The sequence below is a fragment of the Globicephala melas genome, chromosome X (genome assembly GCF_963455315.2).
Source record: "Globicephala melas chromosome X, mGloMel1.2, whole genome shotgun sequence".
In the NCBI taxonomy this organism is placed as follows: domain Eukaryota; kingdom Metazoa; phylum Chordata; class Mammalia; order Artiodactyla; family Delphinidae; genus Globicephala; species Globicephala melas.
Window position 1 is genome coordinate 98,238,470 of NC_083335.1, and position 24,103 is coordinate 98,262,572.

Here is a 24,103-nt window from a genome sequence, read left to right on the forward strand (position 1 = left end):
CACCCCAGGCCAATCAAGTCAGAATCTCTAGGTGGACTCAGTCATCAGAATTTTTTGGAACTCCTCCCCACCCTGAGTTATTCTAATATGTAGCTAAGGTTGAGAACTTTCGATAGTTCATTACTGGTAATGGCTGAGTAGCTGCAGTCTCTTTTTTTCACATCACACTTCTCACCACTATTTGACATTCTCACCTATGGCGGTGACAAGATTTCAATGGGAGGAAGTTGGGGTGGAAGTCAGACTTTGGTGACTTTCCTATATTGATTGTTTGCTTACTCTTATGGGAAATGAGTGAAAGTAGAAAATGTAGCTGAGAACTCCTACATGAACAAATTAATTTACACCAGTAGAATTTTCAGTATGGATGTTTGAAGATGAACTTGGCTTAGTTTTCTTATTTTCTTCTTTTTTTCCCCTAATTCCACATATGTTAATGTGCCAGTTACCTTGTATGTATCTCTAAATCATTGTAGGAGCCGTGATAACTGTGTCTAAATAGCCATGTAAATGTCTGTAATTCTTAAGACTACACAGATACTTCAATCTGTAATTTTTTTCCCCTTTTCCAGTAATCTCATATTTTGAATCTCCAATATGTTAGAACAGTCTAACATGGGTACCTGTTGAAATGCTCCACATCATTATTTGTTGATGATGCACATTTTATAGAGGAGAGTATGACCCCAATACTCATATTACCACTAGAAGCAGTGGGGTTGCTTAACAGTGATTGTAATAGCTAAATTGTTCTAGTTCTTTTGTCTGGCAGGTTCCTGATCCCATATTTTGCAGCCTCATATCCCACAGAGTAGATTTATGTTCATGAGTAGAGGGGGAAAAAAGGAACAATTTAGGAAACAAACAAATTACCATCAAAGGAGAGGATCTCATAATCATCATCGGAAAGTTCTCCTGTATTTTGCTTATCAAGCTAGGACTTTTGGGCATTCCAGGTTCACTACAGACCAGATTTCTTCCTTCCATCTCTTTTTCCATCCCAGTGAATATCAATAAAGAGAAATGAGTATCAATAAACAGAAAAGAGGGATCTTCTTTTTACTAAAGAAAGCTGTTAATTTAAGATGATTGCATTAGCTGCGCATCAAAATAATTCATAACTGAGGTCTTCCTGTATTTAAGCTAAATCTTCTAACTCACTTTAAATATATTTGGCCATATTTAAATGTAAACATTACAAATTCTCAAAATCAGTGCTTAAAAAATAAAGACCTAAATGCAGATTTTGGTCTATCAGATTAAGTTTATGATTTCATTATGGAATAAGAAAGACTTTTATAGTAGAAATAGGCACATTTGATTGCCAAACGACTCAAAACAGTCTAACTTTACAACCTACCTCACTGATTTATGAATTAGACAGTATAAACTTACATAGGGAAATTCATTCTGGATTTATGTAATAATGAAATAATTTAATCACAGAACAAGAAAATGGAGAGCTATTATAGATATTTGGGCTCCGATGTTAAACTCCACATAACCATAACAAATAATTTCCTTTCTTTTACCCAGTAATATAGATATAATGGTAAACACAATGCAATGAATTTTAAATCTGTTCTAACACTGAAATGCTGCCTCTGTGTACTACTATATAGAACTGATTACTCCCCAATATAAAATGACTATTATTGTGATTTTGACGTTTGTTTAATCGTGTGGGAAATAATCACAAGCAAGAGTTGCAGAAGATGTGAAAGATTATATTTTTTTCATGTTCCACATTTTTTTTAAGATGTTGGGGGTAGGAGTTTATTAATTTATTAATTTATTTTTGCTGTGCTGGGTCTTCGTTTCTGTGCAAGGGCTGTGTCAAGCGGGGGCCACTCACTATCACGGCCTCTCTTGTTGCGGAGCACAGGCTCCAGGCGCGCAGGCTCAGTAGTTGTCGCTCACGGGCCTAGTTGCTCTGCGACATGTGGGATCCTCCCAGACTAGGTCTCGAACCCGTGTCCCCTGCATTAGCAGGCAGATTCTCAACCACTGCGCCACCAGGGAAGCCCCTCCACATGTTTTAAAAGTACAAAGTATCTAAGATCCTCGAGTACATTTTCTTCTTTTAATTTTAGAATATGTGTTGTATGTGGCCATTTCCCCTTCTTGCGGATGTAATATCAAAATTACTGTTTAAAAATGACTCGTCTAACAGTGTTAAATTTCTCCATTCGTAGTCTTAACCTCACATCTTCTAATATTTTTCTTTCTGAAATATTTTAGTTATTTTTTTCCCTCGGAGTCATTTTCTTTATTTGATGTGAGAAAAGCTTCAATAATTATTTGATACAAAGTTTCCTTTTTTCCATTAAATACTTTAGGCAGTTACGGCTTAATTTTGCTTGCCATTTTCTGTCGTTAATTTGATATATGAGAATGGTCTGGTGAGGTAAATCATGATAAAAAGCCCTGCTCTCTGCTCAGTTAATTGTAAAATGCTGTATTGGAAATGTCATTAATGTTTGATTGATTTTTAGTTTTCTAATTTGCCCTTTACCATCTCTAATGGAAAAAATGGTTATATTCATTTCCACTGTTGTTTCCTACTTTCAATAATAGTGCTAGTTGTGAACATAATTACTGTATTGTCAAATGTCTTTTTTTGGTAAGGGCATGACGATATAATTAGCTTTATATTATTTCACTTTTATGGAAAACATCCAGTGATCCTGAGAAATATTGGATTGAGAGCTCCTTTTAGAGCATACATGGGTATTCTGAATCAGCAGTACTCATTTGCTACTTCCTTTCATTTTGTTTCTTTTACAAATTACTGATTTTATATGAAGCTGACAGTTTCACAAGATCAGTTGTTTATTTTCTTCAAACACTTATCATCTGTATGCTAGTAGATGTATATTTTAGGTGAATATAGAACTCAAATAGTACAGTCTTTAGATCTTTAGCAGACCTTAGAAATCCGGTAGCCAACTATGGAAATCATTATCCTTTGGATGAAATCTTCCAATCCCAGTGTTTTCTTCTACATTAAAAAGTTTTTTAAATGTTATTTTTTTCATTGTCTGATTATAGTACCAGGAAAGACGATGTAATATTCATCTTTTTTTTAAGAGGAATTTGTAAATGGGAGATTGTCCATTTTACCTATAATTTTCCATAATACTGTTATTTAAACAAATCACTTATCTATTTCACAATAAGCCTGCCCTAAAGTGATAAGGATTTTTAAATTATGTAGTTCCAGAATGATAATCTGATGACCTTAAATAAAGTAGGTGGTAAAAGATATCCTAAGTACAAACTAAAGATGAATTATCACTTGAAAGTAAGAATTGTGGAATCAGTTTTTAAATGTGCTAGCTAAGTATAAGTGTGATGCATGTTATACAGCCTTCCCAAAGTAGAATCAATTGGAAATAGATGTCCATTTTTATCTTATCTTAATAATGAATTAAATTGTTATCACTAAATATATACACTAAGTACATGAGATAGTTCTTCCCAAATCTACTTGTGTGATATACTCTGCCAAAGAAAAGCAAAAGGATAATTTGAGCAAAGAACTGTATCCCTCTTGGATATTAATGCATATTAATATATAAAATATTCTGAGAAGTTCTGTAGCACGGACACATGGTTATCCTTAATTTACAAAATATATTTAGCCCCTGTGCTCCTTTCATACATAATATACTCAATTTATAAGGAAATTTTGATCTCTAATCCTATTGGAATCATACTACAGATTTATGAGAATTTTTCTAGAAATGCTGCCTATAAATTATGATAAAATCTAAGTTTTATATGATGTTCAACCATCAGTTTTTTCAGTTTTAATAATTTTAGTAGTGGTGACCTTTCTAAGAGTATAGAAATTCATCCTCTCAACAGTCTATGTAACTGCTTGATATAAATATGAACATTTCAAAGTCCATATAATTCTTTGCATTGAAACTTCCAAATTGCCAAACTTTCCCTTCACATGTTACATGGTCCTTCACATCCCCTTGTGACAGATAAAAGTTAAGTTTTTGGTCATGTGTTTTTGTAAGTTATTGTTGTTCCTATTGTTTATAAGTCATGACAACAGTATGGCTCATCTGGAAAAATGTGGAATTAGTCATCAGAAGACCTGTGTTTCAATGATCACTTAAGTTATTTTGGTTTTCTTTTGTAATGCTATGCTACTGCAGGCAGCTCTGAGGGGGCAATCTTTAAGAAAAAAAAAACTATACAAATTACAAATAGAAAATTAAATGCAGTTATAGAAGAATTCTTTTTGCAAGTGACCAGCCCTGAAACTTAAGGTTCAGTAGCTTTTCATTAATTCCTCCTCTAGATAGTAAGTTTTACTCTACCCAAATCCAGTTCTACTTCCGTGAAAGTAAGTATTCACACTCTGCACACTCCAAATTCAGTCTTTTCTAGTGTGGTTCCCACACCTGGAATGAATTCCCATTTTCTTATTATCTTATCTACCCCTCTAAAACCCCCTTATCAGCCATATGGAACTTAAATTACGCCAATTTCTTAAACTTTTACCAGATTCTATAGTAGAAATAAATATTTCTCTTCTCTTATATGGCATAGCATGATTTTCCCATTATATTGCATGCATTTCTGCTTTGTAATTTACTTGTATCTCTATGTTCCGTTTCCCTAGAACAGATATTTTTTTAAGAATAGGGTCAATGGTTTGTTCTCACTGTGTGGAATAAGGTGGTAGACGCAGAATCTCCTTCTTGAATTGAATGGATAAGCTAAGTATTATTAGTATGCAAATAAGATTAGATGTCTGTTTTTTTCTGATAAATGTCCAATTGGAGGATATTTTTATTTTTAAATCATAATTTAAGAGTCAGTATAGTTCTTTAAAGGGCATTGAATTTGCTACTTCCTAACTTTATCTTGGACAAGTCAACATTTCTAATCTCATTTGTAATTGTAATTTAGGATGGTAAATACTTACCTTAGTTTGATTAGATAATTAAATGAATATATGTGAACTGTTGGGACATAAGGTCACACAGATGTCCATTTTGGTGATGATGATAATAATGATTATTTCTTTCAGTGCTCTTCTCTCACCCCTCTAGTATAAAAGCCTAAAGGAATTAGGTGTATGTTTCATTTTTTCCTCTACTATATATACCTTGAGTGCCAAATGGATGAATTAGTTAAAAACATGTGGACAGATACTGTTACAGGTATATAATTTGGGCCCTCTTCTCTCTCTGAATATCTTTTTAATTTTTCACTCATCATTTTCCTTTCCCAGTTTCTGTAATGGCTATGCAACTTTCATCACTTTCCTTTTGATTCCTCCTCAATCCTCTCCTCTCTCATCCTCAGCAGATATCAAGGGGCTCATGCTTATAGACAAATGGTATATAATGACACTGACAATTTATGAGTAGATATTTGTGCAGACAACTTGAGCAGGTATTTTTACATATACTATCGCCTCTAATCTTTTTACCAAAACCAATATAGTTGTCTACTGCAGACATGAAAATTTTCCCAGATACTCTGCCTACAAATTATGATAATGCTTCATTGCTGGCTTGTCATTATCACCATCAGTTTAGAGATGAGAAAATTGAGGCTTAAAAAAATTTGGTGCTTTGCCCAGGTGGCAAGTCAGAGCCCTGAGATTTAAATCCAGATTTCTCTTAACACTATTCTGATTCCCAGAGAGCATCAAGTAGGAAGCATTACACTTTCTGCTTCTCCACACCCAAAATCTTTATGTATTACCTTTGGCTTCTGAAAGAGTGGCACCTCTCCACCTGTCAATATTTTCCACTGATTATTGATCTTTGCCCTTCACTCCATTTCCTCTCATTTCCTCCAAGGTTCTTCTAATCAATTATCTTCATATATGCTTTAAAAAAAATGCTTTGTCCATTGGCTTCTTTCATATGGCCTTAATACGTGTTCAATTCTCACTGACCTACATTTCATTATGTGGGGAGACAAAAGTCTTCAAAAATGATTTAAACTGTTTTATAAGGGTATTTCCTTGTCCTTAATCAGTCTTCAGCCCTTGAAAACCTGATTTCTGCTCTTACCATCTACGGATTCTGTCCTAGCTACAGTGCTCATTGACCAGCTAATATGCCCTTATTAGTACTTATTTCATTTGATCTGTCTCAAAATTGACATTGTTGACCTCTCGCTCATTCTTAAAGCTCTCACAGCACTTGATTTCAGTGGCACCCTCTCTCTTTTCTGGTTGTTCCTCTTCTTCTCTTAGACTGTTCCTTATCTTTCTTTGGTGTTTCCCTTCTTCTCCCATCCCTAAATTTTTCTGTTCTCCATGGTTCTCTCCTGACCCTCCCTTTCTATTTCCCTCTAATGTTTGAGTGCACTAAAATAAATACTGTTTGTACAAGTGATGCTGCTTCTTTTTTAAAAAAAATGCACACACATATGTAGCTATATATGATTAATAAAATACAAATTCATATCAAAGTATTACTGAGTTTATAGAAGAATTCTCTCATTATGAATTGCCTTAATAGTTAGATTAAATATTAGCAGTAAAACCATTATCTGTGATTCTGATCACTTTTAAACTTTAAACTTTATCTTCATATTAAAAAAAAAAACTAGACACTTTTCATTTAGGCCATGAGGTTATTTAATACCTCATTCCCACCTACGTTTCTAGTTATACTTCTGTGTATTAATTCTCTATGCATTATTTCAGTTCTCCCAAACTCTTCATGTGGTTCAGTGCCTTGTCCACACCTTGTTTTCCATCATTCAAGAATGCTTTTGGTTTTAAAACTCTCATCTCCTTGCATATCCAGTGTACTCTTTAGTACACTTAGGTACAAGTAACAAAAATGAATTAACTAAAGCCAAAACAAAAATGAGGGAAGGGAGCTGGTCATAAGGGCACAGGAATGTCTCATGGAAACCAAGGGCAAGAATAACGTTTTTACTCAGGAAGAGACTAGAACCTGTGTTTTGGTCACTTGTAACAGCAAATTATCATTTTCTGTTAATGGTTTTGTGGATTGAGAAGGCTCAGCTGGATGGTTTCTCTTGGGGTCTCTCATGTGATTGCGGGCATTTGTTGGCTGGTACTACGGTGACTTATAAGCTCAAATAGGCTGGATGCCCAAGATGGTTCCCTCATGTCTAGCATTGATGCTCACTGTGAGCTGAAAGCTCACTTGGGACTATTCACTGAAACACTTCTCCACAGCTTCTCTATGTGGCTTAGGCTTTTCACAGCATGTCAGATGGGTTCCAAGAGGGGGCATCCTAAGAGTGAGTGTTCCAAAAAGGCAGAAGTGGAAGCCACTAGGCCAGTTAAGGGCTTTTCCCATAAATGGCAGAGCATTACTTGTGCTTTGTTTTACTGGTCAAGGCAATCATAAGGCTGACCTAGATTTAAAGAGGTGAAGAAATAAACTCTACCTCTTAGTGGGGGAATGGTAAGAGGAGTATGTGGTACGGACACTGTTGTTGCAGCCATCTTTGGCAGATGCTATCTGCTTCAGCCTATTATTGAAAGCCATCAATATTTTTGTTCCTACTATCTCTTTCTTACTTCTCTCTCTGGTTATGGATCTTTGCTCTTCCTAAACTGACAGTGCAAACTAGAGACTTCATAAGCACAGTCTCATACGTGACACAGTTCCAAGCGCCCACAGAGCTTGACCAGACTTTCTCCTGTCAGTTCCGAGAGAGTCTGATGGACATAACTGGGCACAGGCATTCTTTATGTTCTAATTTTCCATGATTTGGGGGTGGCCAGAGTTATGTGACAGAGACATGGCTGTTATTGGCCCACCATTTTGAGGGGGTGAGACTTTTCCACCTGAGAAGTTAAGATCATAAACCTCCTAAAGCATCTGATGCCCCCAGCAATGCTTACTAATTATTCATAGTCTACTTTAACATCACCTCTCCTATGACATCTATTAACTCTCCTGTAAGTATTACTCTACTGTGTATACTCCCATTAAATTTTTTCAGACTCCTTAGTATTTCTAGGTGTATGAACAATGCTATGCACTAACATGGATCCCTAACCCCCAAATTCTATGGTTCCTGGAGAATAGGTACATACCACTGTTTCTTATGCAACGTCGTAGTTCAACCACTGAAGATACTATATATAGTAATATATATATATATATATGGATTTGCTTGAGTCTTTGCTCTTCTTTATTTTAAACCAGAATTCTAATTACTTAAGTAATTTGTAATTACTTTGCCTTTGTAATTATTAGAATCAATATGCTAAGGAATAATATTAGGGTGTATCTGTACATTTATAACCTTGTATTCTGAAAAACTCCTTCACCACTTAACCCATTTTCTTGGAGTTTCTCATTACTCATTTCAGGGCTGTAGTTCTCTGTGGTAACTGCTAAGCAAACTGATGTTATTTTCTAATAATATGTGCCAGAATTGACTCCAATTGGTGTAAATTAGGTTATATTAATATGCATTCTACAAATTGTTTTGCATGGAAATTTTATGGGCCCTGTGGTATAAGTTAATCATTTTCTTCTCTTATTTACGATAATCTGACAATGACTGAATTTTAAATTAGAATAATTTGACCAGTAGCTAATTTTTGCTGGATCTGGTAGAAATAACTGAATGAATTTATTGTTTTTGTCCCTGCACACTACCAGATTTGACCCACTCCTGTAACTGGCTCAGAAGTGTATAAGTCAAATACAGACATACTTTTAAATACAACTTGATCAAAAATGTCCTTACTCATTTTAGAAAATATATAAATATTTTATATTTATTTAAAGTTTAAAAAACAGTCTCTGCAGGAAGCTATTAAGTACGTATCAGACAAAAAGCAAGGCCAGTCGAGACATTTAGCTTCCCTTTCCTAGATACATAGCTTCCCTGAAATTTAACTGAAATATGGCATAGAATTTCTGAGTAAAGATCACTATTAAGGAATATTGTCCACATTCAACTTTCTCATTATGCCTTATCGCTGCCATAGTTGGCCTTTTTTAAATAAAGGCTAACATCTTTGGTCAGCTTTGAATGTAAATACAAAGATAAAAGAATATCAATTTCACATATTAGATATAAATAGATACTTCCTACTGAAAATTATATCTGAAACAGCTATTATCACTGATTCAAAAGGATAATTTATTTTTATTAATAAGCCCAATAGGAGATAAATAATTTCATTTTTGATAACTTTTGATAAGTAAAAAAATCAATTTATTGTCATTTTGAAAGAGGCTACATTGTAATAATGTTTTGAGAGAGTTTCAAATTCCATTTTCTTGGAAGGTGAGTTGTTCTTTGCAGTAACTTGCAGAGTATGCTGACTTATAATGCTGTCCTCCCAACAGAAAATCCAATCTGATTTGACAAGTCATGAGATCAGTTTAGAAGAAATGAAGAAACATTACCAGGGAAAGGAAGCTGCCCAAAGGGTACTATCCCAAATTGAAGTGACACAGGTATGTATTATTCCATTAACTAAGGAGCTTGTTTTAGTTGGATATTAAAATATAGTCTATATTAGATAACTTGCTTATTAGCAAATTGGAATTAAGGGCATTAGTTGAAAACTACAAATAATATATAAATGATACAGACTATTTTGAATTCTACCTTTTAAGGATAAAATAGGTTAATAAATTGTCGTTTATTTAGTATCACTTTAAGAACAATTACTGAATTCTTCTCCCAAATGCATGTATTCTTTGTGCTGGACAAATGAAAAAAGGGTTTCTTCAGTTTGTTTTTATTTTTATTCTTGTATATCTTCCAGAATAAAGGAAGATATGTTAACAAGAATATGACTGGTTATTGTTTGGAAGACAAAATTAAATTGGTGCTTTTTCTTTACAGAAAAAATTGCAAGATGTTTCCATGAACTTTCGATTATTCCAGAAGCCAGCCAATTTTGAGCAGCGTCTACAGGAAAGTAAGATGATTTTAGATGAAGTGAAGATGCACTTGCCTGCATTGGAAACAAAGAGTGTTGAACAGGAAGTAGTACAGTCACAGTTAAATCATTGTGTGGTATGTATTTCAGATGGCAAATATGCAGCTACCCCTTGACTTTCCTTATTGGAATAAGGAACAATATTTGGTATAAGAACAAAAATTAGCACAGGTGTATTGAGAGACAAGAACTATTACTGAAGTAGTAGCCACTTAATACCTCTTCTGAAAATGTCTTCTTTGAGTCTATAATTTTTCAAGGACTGTGCAGAATATAAAGGAAATTGCCTTTGTTTAATTCTTATGGAACTTTGAAAATATTTTTAAATGGAAATCCTGGAAAGAAATATGTTAGTCTGCAAACAGCAACAACGGCAGTATCCACAGTAATAAAAACAATTCTAGAAATGAGTGCCAAGGAAGCTAAGTGATCCACCACAAGTCACCTTTAATTCTCAAGGCCACATATTAAATGAGAGAATTTAAAGACAAACAGCAAGTGAAAGGCAAAAGCAAAATTCCAATCCAGGCATGCTTACTCCAAACCCTAGTATCTTTCCATTAAATATCAGGGCTGGCTATGCAGTGAAATTCTGCCAGACCACAAAGACAGAATAAAGAGGCACCGACTATTAGCCTGTAGTGTAAATCTTCACTACGGGGATTTAGAGCAGTGTTCTTTGTTCCACTTATTGAAAATTCACCAAGTCAGATGACTCTTCTGATAATGTAAAGCTGAGTTATGAGGGCATCTACTAGAGTAAATGTAAGTATTATTATAAATGTATGTGTACTATGGAGTATCAGGGTAGAAATTCACATAAAATAAAAACACTGAGTGCTGTTAACATTAATGGGAAAAAAGTTTATTTAGTACTTTGTGTTTAAGTATTGTTCCTGCTTCTACTCCATAACATAAATGAGAAAGAAACCCTTGGGTACATTTCAATCATATCATTATGAATGGGAAAATATCATTCTTATAAACAAAAATTTTCTTTGTGAAAAATTATGGAGTAATTTTTATTCAGTAACGTAGCTTAATAATACAGGCTGCATTTCAGTGGCATCATTATTATAAATATTCTCACCCCCAAAAGAAATTTTGAATATCATTTTATATATTAGCTGGTATTAGATAAGTAACATTAGGAATACATGGGAGCATATTTCATCTTACATTTAAAAAAAAATTGAAAGCAAAATGACCCATGTACATTATCATCATGGCTAAGTATATTCACAAAGGGAGAGCTGTTCATTCTTTTCTAGGAACAGGTCTCTAATGGTACCTCATAAAACTTGTCTGCTAGTTAATATGAACTGCAAAAAAAAAAAAAAAAAAAAAACCCTACCTGCACCCAGGTGTTACTATGCCCTGACTCAGTACAGAGGAAACAGATCAAAGTATTTACTCAATCTGGTTCTGGTTCTGGTTTAAATGTCAGGACCAATTCAAGTCGTTCTTCCATAAGGATATATTTTCTTCACAACTTTTGTAATTTTTCATTACTTAAGATGCTCTCTCACATATACTATAATCATGGCCTTTGCTTTCAAGCAATTTTTGTTCGGTTAAAAAAAGTCTTACAGGGACTTCCCTGGCGGTTCAGTGGTTAAGACTCCATGCTCCAAATGCAGGGGGCACGGGTTCTATCCCTGGTCGCGGAACTAAGATCCCATATGCTACATGGTGCGGCCTTAAAAAAAAAAGTCTTACAAACATGAACACAGACAAATATAAAGACTGTTTTCCTTTCTTAATGCTAAATATTTTATCTATTGAATGATACGATGTAAATGGCTATTTAGTACTTTGAGTGAGCTTTCCTCATAAAGGTAAATAATTGACATTTAAAAAAATTTAAATAGTAAGTCATTTGGAGGTATCTCTGATTCCAAAATTCAAGAATTCAGTCCCAGTGTGATAATTAATGATTTAAATGTTTCTGAATACCCAGATATGTTTATAATTCCTAAGATAGAAGTAAATGAATTAAAAAATCATATGGAAAGTTCAGAAAGAACTCACAATTATTAATAAAGGAATAATAACATCAGGCAATCATCAAAGAAGGAATTAAGGTGGAAATATTTATGTATGTAGCCTTAATGAATAGGATAATTGCTTAGCATTTACAAAATGCTTTGTTTTAAACACTGATTTTAAACTGAAAAGAAAAAGCAAACCTAATTTCTTTCCTGACTCCCAAATAACAGCAATTACCTACTAGCAACTTTATTTCTTAGTACCAATAAAATAAATATTTGTTGTTCAGACTCACCACTGAACAACTTAATGCAGCAATGTATAAGTAAACTATTACATATGCATGTATACATATAGACATATACATATGTACATGTATGCATGCATGCATATATACATACATTCAAATGCACATATCTTTCCAAGTAAAATAACTACAAGGGAAAGCTATGACATTTGTTTCATGAGGATTTGTTATGGCAGTATACTACTGTGAACCAATATATGTGTTCTTTATAGTTGTGATGTACATGTGAGTTTTACATAATATTTTATATCACTCTATAGTTAATTAATCAGCCCCATTAAGAAAATAAATTTGTATAATTAATTAACATTTAAAATTACCTTCCCTCCTTGTATATGATTTAATATGTATTGAAATTATGGTCTGGAAATTTAGATGTTTTATCCCAACTATAACGTAGCACCATGAGAACAACACTGAACGTGTCTGGCTTGGCCACCACTGATTCTCTAGTGACTCAAATACTGTCTGGTATAAGCAGGCACTCAACAAATAGCTGGGGAATGAGTAAATGAATTATTCCAAACTCACAGCTAGAATTATATAATTGTAACATTTAAAAACTTGGGTTGGCCAAAAAGTTTGTTTGGTTTTTACTGTAAGATGGCTCCACTAGCACTTAGTTGTGTTTAACTTCATTCAAAACAATTTTGTTAGATTGTATTGTGACAGCTGTCATATCAGCATGCATCTAAAAAAACCACATCAAAATTGGTGACTTTTTGTGTAGCCATTTTAATATTGAAGATGGGAGAAAAAAAGCAATGTTTTCAGCATATTATGCTTTATTATTTCAAGAAAGGTAAAAATGCAAAAAAAAAATTGTTCAGTGTATGGAGAAGGTGCTGTGGCTGATCAAACATGTCAAAAGTGGTTTGCCAGGCTCCCTGACTTCAGACTATACTACAAAGCTACAGTAATCAAGACAGTATGGCACTGGCACAAAAACAGAAACATAGATCAATGGAACAGGATAGAAAGCCCAGAGATAAACCCACGCACATATGGTCACCTTATTTTTGATAAAGGAGGCAAGAATATACAGAATATACAGGAGAAAAGACAGCCTCTTCAATAAGTGGTGCTGGGAAAACTGGACAGCTACATGTAAAAGAATGAAATTAGAACACTCCCTAACACCATACACAAAAATAAACTCCAAATGGATTAAAGACCTAAATGCAAGGCCAGACACTATCAAACTCTTAGAGGAAAACATAGGCAGAACACTCTATGACATAAATCACAGCAAGATCCTTTTTGACCCACCTCCTAGAGAAATGGAAATAAAAACAAAAATAAACAAATGGGACCTAATTAAACGTCAAAGCTTTTGCACAGCAAAGGAAACCATAAACAAGACGAAAACACAACCCTCAGAATGGGAGAAAATATTTGCAAACGAATCAGCAGACAAAGGATTAATCTCCAAAATATACAAGCAGCTCATGCAGCTCAATATTAAAAAAAAACAAATAACCCAATCCAAAAATAGGCAGAGGACCTAAATAGACATTTCTCCAAAGAAGATATACAGATTGCAAACAAACACATGAAAGAATGCTCAACATCATTAATCATTAGAGAAATGCACATCAAAACTACGGTGAGATATCATCTCACACCAGTCAGAATGGCCATCATCAAAAAATCTACAAACAATGCTGAAGAGGGTGTGGAGAAAAGGGAACCCTCTTGCACTGTTGGTGGGAATGTAAATTGATACGGCTCTATGGAGAACAGTATGGAGGTTCCTTAAAAATAGAACTACCATATGACCCAGCAATCCCACTACTGGGCATATACCCTGAGCAAACCATAATTCAAAAAGAGTCATGTACCACCATGTTCATTTCAGCTCTATTTACAATAGCCGGGACATGGAAGCAACCTAAGTGTCCATCAACAGATGAATGGATAAAGAAGATGTGGCACATATATACAATGGACTATTACTCAGCCATAAAAAGAAACAAAATTGAGTTATTTGTAGTGAGGTGGATAGACCTAGAGTGTGTCCTACAGAGTGAAGTAAGTCAGAAAGAGAAAAACAAATATCATTTGCTAGCACATATATATGGAATCTAAAAAACAAAACAATTGGTCATGAAGAACCTAGGGGCAAGACAGGAATAAAGACACAGACCTACTAGAGAATGGACTTGATGATACGGGGAGGGGGAAGGGTAAGCTGTGACAAAATGAGAGAGTGGCATGGACATATATACTACCAACCGTGAAATAGATAGCTAGTGGGAAGCAGCTGCATAGCACAGGGAGATCAGCTCGGTGCTTTGTGTCCACCTAGAGGGGTGGGATAGGGAGGGTGGGAGGGAGGGAGATGCAAGAGGGAAGAGATACGGGGATATATGTATATGTATAGCTGATTCACTTTGTTATAAAGCAGAAACTAACACACCATTGTAAAGCAATTATACTCCAATAAAGATGTTAAAAAAAAAAAACTGGTTTCCGAAGTTTCATGCTGGAGATTTCTCACTGGATGATGCTCCAGGGTTGGGTAGACCAGTTGATGTTGATAGTGATCGAGACAGTTTTTGACAACTATCAATGTTATACCATGCAGGAGATAGCCAACATACTCACAATATCCAAATCAAGCGTTGAACATCATTTGCACCAGCTTGATTATGTGAATTGCTTTGGTGTTTGGGTTCCACATAAATTAAGTGAAAAAAAACTTCTTGACCGTATTTCTGCCTGCGCTTCTCTACTTAAATGTAACGAAAACGTTCTGTTTTCAAAACAAATTGTGATGGGCGATGGAAAGTGGATACTGTACGACAGTGTGGAATGGAAGAGATTGTGGGCCAAGTGAAATGAACCACCACCAACCACGCCAAAGGCCGGTCTTCATCCAAAGAAGGTGATGTTCTGTACATGGTGGGATTGGAAGGGAGTCCTGTATTACGAGATTTTTCTGGAAAACCAAATGATTAATTCCAACAAGTACTGCTCCCACTTAGACCAACTGAAAGCAGCACTTGACAAAAAGAGTCCAGAATTAGTCAACAGAAAATGCATAATCTTCCATCAGGATAACGCAAGACCGCATGTTTCTTTGATGACCAGGCACAAATTGTTACAGCTTGGCTGGGAAGTTCTGATTCATCTGCTGTATTCACCAGACATTGCACCTTCAGATTTACATTTATTTCAGTCTTTACAAAATTCTCTTAATAGAAAACATTTCAGTTCCCTGGAAGACCGTAAAAGCCACCTGGAACAGTTCTTTGCTCAAAAAGATAAGACATTTTGGGAAGATGGAATTATGAAGCTACCTGAAAAATGGCAGAAGGTAGTGGAACAAAACAATGAATGTGTTGTTCAATAAAGTTCTTGGTGAAAATGAAAAATGTATCTTTCATTTTTACTTTAAAAACTGAAGGAACCTTTTGACCAACCCAATAGAAATCATATAACTTTTAGAAATGATCTTTATAAACTTGGAATGAAGAATTAAATACATGTGTTATGTACCCTTACTTTGGTAAGTATAACTACACAATATGCATGTCTTTATGTGTACATATAATTACAAATAGAAGCATTAAATCAACAGAAAATGCAAAAGCTAGATATTGACCACAGCTGCAAAATGCTACTCCATTAAAACTGTAACCATAGAATAGCATTTCAGGTGATCTCTACTCCTGTTTCTTTTTATTAATAATAGTATGAACTAGACACTATTGCTTATTATTCTGTTTTGTTTTATGTTTTAACTTAGAACTTGTATAAAAGTCTGAGTGAAGTGAAGTCTGAAGTGGAAATGGTGATCAAAACTGGACGTCAGATTGTACAGAAGAAGCAGACGGAAAACCCTAAAGAGCTTGATGAAAGAATAACGGCTTTGAAATTGCATTATAATGAGCTGGGAGCAAAGGTGTGTGCATGCTGAAACCATAAGCACTGGCTACTTCCCACTTTCCTTATATATTGTAAAGTAAGAGTCAGTAATTATGCATAATTAATGTCTTAGGAAGGCTAAATCATTTACTCCCTACAGATAGATAGATACATGGATACATACATAGACAGAGAGATAGGTAAATTCCAATTTGCAGTTCTTAAGAAACAGTAATTAATCAGCGAGGGTCTTCTTTTCAGTCTACATTAAAAAATATGTACAGCTCAGAGAGATTTTTATTGGTCCGTCAGATAATTCTAAAAGGGTTTATTTGTTCTAAACTTGCCCCTTCTTTTCATTGTCTATATTTACTTGTGATGACTCAAAGGCTGGTAATTTTATAAACTAATATACCGACTTATATTTAGGTACAGTGGAGTTGATACATTCTACATAGAAAGAGCTTTACTGAGACCAGTGGGGAGAAGAGAGTCCGTTTTTACGGCTCAGGTTCCCAACTTTATTGAATATAACAACATCAATGAGAAAATTTTCACTTCATCTTAGACACAAATGTAAATGCTTGCCCATATTTGAGAAGTAGCCATGCAGAGTCAGAATTCTAACATTGCACCCTGAAAGTAGATTGAAGGTTATGTCTTGAAGCTACAAATTGCAAATTACTTATCACTGAGAGAAAGTGAGTTTTAGATTCAAATGAAAATCCGAAAATCACCATTCATATTAGTTGATAGTCTTTATTTTTATATTTTAAAAACCTTCTAATTTAAAGTTTTGAAAGAGAATTAGCTGTTTCAAATATAAATTATTGTCTGGGCCTTTTCTTTGCCTTGAAGAATTTGCACAAAATCTTTGCCTTTGCAAGAGTAAATTTAACATAATGTAGAATAAATCACTTTGAATTTAAAACAATAAAAATGACATTAGAGGACTCTTAGTGTCCTGAGTTGATTATTATTAAGGAGTGAATGATTCTTACAATGATGTGAAGACCTCTTTATCCCTGAAAATGTATATTTGGAAGTGTATGTTTATTTAACCATTTGGCACTGAGTAATATCGTTAAAGCAAAATGAACAATTACTAAGAAATCATACTTAGCTTTAAAAGCATGACAGAACACAGCAAAAATGTGGGGCAGGCATTTAGTTTTGAAATAAAGATTTAGAAACATGAGCGATAAAGGGAATATGTACAAATATATTATAAAATGGCAGAAGTCATGTATTCCTTTTCTGAGAAAAAATTGTTCATATTTAAGTCTTCCAAGCATCTTCAACAATAGTGGTTTTGTTTTATGGAAACAGAGGATATCTTAATGTATTATTCTTTTTATATAAATATACAAACCCTTCTATTTTAATGGTCTTCAGAATTTAAATCATTTTACTTGCCTCAGTTCAATATATATTACTTTTTTGGATTAGTCAGCTTAGGCTGCCATAACAAAATACCATAGACTAGGTGGCTTAAACAAGAACATTTTGTTTCTCACAGTGCCGGAGGCTGGTAAGTTCAAAATCAAGGTGTCAGTCTAGTAAGGACCCTCTTCCTGGCTTGCAGACGGCCACTTTCTCAGTGTTCTCACATGGTGGAGAAGGAGGGGGAGTGGGAGGGGTGGGGGAAGGAAGGGGAGAAGAGGATAAGAGGGATGGAGGGAGAAGGAGGGATATCTTTTTCTTCCTCTTCTAGTAGGGCCACAATCCTATCTGATTAGGGTCCCACCCTGTGACCTCATTTAACCTTAATTACTTTCCAAACACTCTATATTCAGGTACAGTCACATGGGAGCTTGGGCTTCAATTTATTAATTATGGGGGCATTTCAGTTCAGAGCTTGACAGTTTTCTTAACACAATTTTATTAGTTTGGTTAATATCACCAACTTAGCTTAATTGTTCAATGAATAAAAATAGAGTTTCTTATATCTAAATCTATTTAATTTTATTGAGTGATATTACACCTAGCACCCGAGATATAATAATACTTACAGTTCCTGTATGCTTATTATATTACAATATACATAAATAGCAATATTCATTTTAGCCTCAAATGTTCATACTCAAAGCCTCAATACTCATGTCAGCCTCACTTACATTTTTAAGCGTTCATGAAATAATGATTTCTACTGTGGGTGGCACTATTTTAAATGTATCCTTTCTCCACCAAAAAAAAAAAGTGTAAAACTCAATTTTCCTCAAGATAACAGTGTCTCCTGTTTTATTAAAACCTATTTATCTGAATATAAACAAAATAGAATAAATAAAAATCAATAATGCATTAGCTCTGGGAAGATAGAATTTCTTTGAAATATTGAATCTAGAATTCTTTTTCTACCAATAATGCATAGAAAAAATAACTATGCATAGGAACACACCATAAGGTGTATATTTTTTCTCCCACATACAAGTAAAATCCTTGCACTCAAAATGCAGATGCTTTCACTTCCCTGAAGGGAAGAATAGAAGGGAAAATCTGTAAATTAAAAAAAAAAAAAATTGAATTTGCAGCCTCAGCAACTAAACAATTTTTTTTTTTAATGTACGCACACCTCTGTTAAAGAAACAATTTTTGTTGAGTATTTGGAATTTTTTTCAAAGTTTCAGGGTATTTATCTTCATTGAAGTATTTAAAATTCTTTACAGATATCTTTGCCTTTTTTTCATGCTTATGGCTGAATTGTTATTTTGTTTGTAGAATATATAAGTGTGTGTATATATATATATATATACACACACGCACACATATAAGTGTGTGTGTGTGTGTGTGTATATATATATATATATATATACACGTGTGTGTGTGTGTGTGTGTGTGTGTGTGTATCAACAAGAGATAAGAGATTCTGGGCTTTTTATTCAACCAGCCAACTCACAAGATGTAGGCACATCAGGAAAAGTGGTGGAGAAACACAAATGTGTTCATTTTCTGTGTGAGAACATGGAACAATTTGACTTTGAGGGTCTTAGTTTTAAACACTGAGAACTGGAACACAGGATCAAGTCATGATTTCTCTATTAATGAGAGTGAAAATTGTGTTATGGTATCAAATTTTGTTGCCCCCTTTGGGTAATAAATGTATATTTAAGGAGGAAGTGACCTATTCTTTGTGTTTTTGTGCAAAAGTGAGACACTTTAAAGATGCAATGACAATAAAATTGGCTATTCTAAGTATTTTATAAATATTTTTGCCTTTGGAGAGAAATGGTATTCTTTCCCCATTTTGATTCCTTACCAGTAAGGGCAAGCCTCATTTGTAAATGTTCTTGCCTATCTCTTTGACAGATGACTGAAGGGTTTCTAAAAGAAACGTGTCATATCTTCAGTTTGATTTATATCATTCTATTTATTTAAAAAAATTTGTCCATAATTTATTTTTTATTTATATTAGAGAAAATAATAGCTTTTCTTTCTACCTGATGCAGCACACTATCTTTTGGAGAAACGATCTCATCTTCCCTAGACTGTGCTTATTCACTATTAATATTCAGAATATATAATTTTTCTAAAATATTATTTTTAAAAAGTAAGAAAAAGGTTATTTTAAAATGACAAAAATATGAAATTTCCAATTAAGTAGCTAAAATTAAACTTGAATTGAAAAAGTAAACCAAACTACATTTTATTATCATTCTTTTCAGGTAACAGAAAGAAAGCAACAGTTGGAGAAATGTTTGAAGTTGTCCCGTAAGATGCGAAAGGAAATGAATGTCTTGACAGAATGGCTGGCAGCTACAGATATGGAATTGACAAAGAGATCAGCAGTTGAAGGAATGCCTAGTAATTTGGATTCTGAAGTTGCCTGGGGAAAGGTAAAACCTATATCACTGAAGGTTATTTTTAGCATACATGAAACATACAGCTATATGATTTTTCAAGGAACTGTTAGTGTGCAACAATAATAGATTCATAAATATTATTGTGCTTCATTCTTCCGTTCCTCAAAAATTCATCAGTAGTTTAACTGTATATTTCAGGAATACAATAAAGCTAGTGGGAAGCTTTAGCAAGTGTCTCTCCAAAGCTTGTTTAGAATTAGGTAGGTTATGAATAAAAATATATTCATAAAAATATATACATCCTTAAAATATATACATCAATCCTTAAAAATATATACATCATTAGTCAGAAAGTCAGTCCAAAGATGAGATTCTGTGTTCCCTAGCTTGCCTAAGAGACTATTCAGGTGGACCCCACAGCCACGAGGAAGGCAAAGATGCAGAGACTGCAGACAGTTGGTCAGGACAGACTCACAAGATCAGCAGATTGTTGATGTCGCAGTCATAGAAAAAATCTCATGGGGTCTGTATGACCACTATCGTTTCCATCACCAAACGGCACGGGATTTCCTTTAATCCTCAACTGGTAGATTCTTGCTGTTTCTCTGACAGCCATTCAGACATCATTGTTCTCTACAGTTCAAGGTCAAGGCACTAATAGCTTATTTTTTTTTTTCAGTTGATATATTACTGCATTACTTAAAAGTGTGTTGATATAAAGTAAATAGTTGATATTAATAATGTGTTTTCACCTTAAACTTTGCCAAGCCTTTGGGCACTTAGAAAAAAATAAATCATAGCACACTCTGCCCCCTCATTTTTTTAAATTAACAAACATGTGCCTGCGTTAACTAGATGTTTAAGAGATCTGTGCTTTATTTTGAATTCAAGAAGCCTATCTAGATTATCCAAATTTCGGAAATTTTAATTGCATTATGTAAAAACTTAGTCATACAATGAGATCAAAACTGAAAACTGATTTTCTTTATGTAGATTCAGATGACAAGTAGATGTAAAAATTTGTTACATACAATTTTTGTCAAATAAACATTAGGGAATAAATGTCTTTTTCTTCCCTTTCAGAATAGATTTGTTGTTAGAGATAAGATATTTACTTGGAGTTATTAGTTCAGGATCGTATATATTGTGAGATTATTACAGTAGTGAGTGTACAGAGGGTACAGATTAGAAGTTACATTGGCCTTTTATTTCCCCTTATCACCCAAACAAACATCATATTTCTGTGTGATAATTTAGTTGGGATCAATGACAATCATGTATTTAGGTGCAAGCTGGGCTGTTATAAGAAATAAACCAAAATTCCATTTGCCAGATCTTAATCACATGATCATATCTAGCCTTCAGGGAGGGTGGCAAAAGATGGTCTCTATCTGGCTGGGTAGCCAGTGTGTCCTGCTGAAATGATGAGTAGGTCTTATACTAAAATGAAGAAAAAGAGAATGCATTCTCAGGGACAGACAGCACTTTTGGCCAGAGCAGTATCAACTTTTCCTTTTCCATCCTAAGATAAAGACAGAGAAGTCCTGAATGATCTATCTCTCTATATATATATGACCTACTGATGGCAGTTTCAACCATAAGTACTCATAAATTTAAAAAAAGCCCAGAAAATATTTATGATCTATTAAAGTATAAAATATGGTAAAACATCCATGGGACATGTAGAGGATTCATGAAAATGATCCAGGCTTCATTCTGTCACCCTTCCCTTAATGCTAGGGACAATATATTTGGTTGTTCATATCCAGTTTAATGGATATGTTAGTTTACTAGGGCAGCCTAACAAAATACCACAGACTGAGAGGCTTAAACAACAGAAGTTTATTTTCTCACAGTTCTGGAGGCTGGAAGTCCGAGGTCAAGGCTTTGTCGGGGTTGTTTTTTTCTGAGGACTCTCTCCATATCTTGTAAATAGCTGTCTTCAGATGGTCTTCCCTCTGTACATGCATGTCTCCCAATTTCTCTTATAAGGACACCAGTCATTTTGGATTAGGGTCTACCCTAATGACCTTTTTTTTTTTTTTTTAACTTAATTACCTCTTTAAATGTCCTGTCTGCAAATAGGGTCACATTCTGAGGTACTGGGGTTAGGACTTCATCATATGAACGTTGAGGGAACACAATTCATCCCATATTAGTAGAGTAGCTTTCTAAATATAATGAGGAATGCTAACATAATGGTGCGCAAAGGAGTAGAGCTATACATGAAGGGAATTTGAACAATTCTGACTACAATTTATAACTAACTGAGGTGAAACTACAGAAGTATGCCACATATGAACTCAAAATTCCAGAGTCTCCATAAGGTCATTGAATATGTCACCTAAGGAGATATGTTTGCTTTAGCCTCACCATAAACTCATTAAAATATAAGATAAAGAACTTGGCAAGGTTTCTAGATAATCCTTGTCATGTTAGAAAGCTTGAGTGTTCTGGAGACGGCTCAGCTTACTGAGTCTATCTGAAGCATTTTCCATAAAACTCTGGAGCAATACTAATTTGAGATCCAACAGGAAAAAAAGGATAGAAATCTGGCGTTTTTCTTTGTCTGTATGATAATTTATCACTCTTCCTCGATCTTTTGAAACACTAAGCTGCTAATGATATACTTTTAGACCCCTTAGTGGTCAAATGAAAAGGATACACATTTACATCTTAATTACATAATTTTTTAATAAACTCATTTGGAAGGTGCTGAAGCTTTTTCAAAAATTACAGTCATATAGTAAAAACATGCGGCTTACAGATATAAAGCAGTCACATTTATGATAATGATTCTACTTTCTTAAAATGAAAAAAAAGTTAAACTTTCATACATGAAACCCCATGACTCCTTAGTACATTCTCATTTCAAATGCTTTCTTGGTAGATGGAGAACTTGACTCAGACTGTTAGTCTCACCTGCCATTTCAAAAGATAAATGTCAGACTTCTTTTCAAAACAAATTCATTTATTTATTTTTGGTTTCTTTTTATTGAAGTATAATTGGCATATAGCATTGTATTAGTTTAAGGTGTACAGCATAAACGTTCGACATTTGCATACACTGTGAAATGATCACCACGGCAAGTCTCATTACCATCTGTCACTATGCAAAGTTACAAATGTTTTTCTTCTTGTGATGAGAACTTTTAAGATTTACGTTTTTCACAACTTGAAAATTTGTAATATAATTTTGTCAGCTATAGTCACCATCCTGTACATTATATCCTCATGACTTACTTTATAACTGCAAGTTTGTACCTCTTTTTTTTCATTTCCCACGTTCTTTTTATTTTTTCTATAATGTAGTCAGTAGCACAAGCTTAATCACTTATTCGAAAATCAGGTGATGTTCTTTCCACCTCATGCATCATCAACAGCAATAAAAATCCTGAGATTGGGACGTTTCAGGCAGCATTTTGATACCGCACTAGGTAGAAAAAAATCCAACTTTTTTTTTCTTTTGCATTTTAGTAGTCATTGGCGTTTTATTTTTTCTTTCAGTTTTACTGAGATATAATTTACATACAGCACTGTATAAGTTTAAGGTGTACACCATAAAGATTTGATTTATGTACATCATGAGATGATGACCACAATATGTTTAGTTAATATCTATCATCTCATATACAAACAAAAGAAAAGAAAAAAATTTTTTCCTTGTGATGAGAAAACTTAGCATTGACTCTCTTAAGGACTTTCATATATAATCTACAGCAGTGTTAATTAATCATGTTGTACGCTATATCCCTGAGTACTTGTTTATGTTAAAACTGAAAGTTTATATCTTTTGACCACTTTCATCCAATTTCCCCTTCCCCAACCCCCTACTCTGATAACCATAAATCTGATCTCTTTTTCTATGAGTTTGTTTGTTTTTAAAGTATAATTGGCCTACAAAACTATGTTACTTCCTGGTACACAATATATTGATTTTATATTTCTATATATTACAAAATGATCACCATGATGTCTAGTTACCATCTGTCACCATACAAAGATTATTATTATTTACTGTATTCCCCACACTATGTATTTCATACCCATAACTCATGTATTTTATAACTGTAAGTTTGCATCTCTTAATCCCCTTCCCCTATCTTGCCCCCATCCTCTGGCAACTGCATGTTTGTTCTCTGTATCTATGACTCTGTTTCTATTTTGTTATTTATTTTGTTTTTTTAGATTCCACATATA

At 34.0% G+C, this 24,103-nt stretch overlaps 1 protein-coding gene across 1 annotated transcript in view; it reads left to right on the forward strand.

Moving 5' to 3' along the window:
* The window catches only part of DMD (dystrophin), a 2,243,521-nt gene that overhangs the window by 920,575 nt on the left and 1,298,843 nt on the right, over positions 1 to 24,103 (forward strand). The window contains exons 31-34 of the mRNA XM_060293058.2: positions 9,336 to 9,446; positions 9,841 to 10,014; positions 15,985 to 16,140; positions 19,766 to 19,936. Coding sequence (XP_060149041.1) covers positions 9,336 to 9,446; positions 9,841 to 10,014; positions 15,985 to 16,140; positions 19,766 to 19,936 — 612 coding nt within the window. The remainder of the gene's footprint in view (positions 1 to 9,335; positions 9,447 to 9,840; positions 10,015 to 15,984; positions 16,141 to 19,765; positions 19,937 to 24,103) is intronic.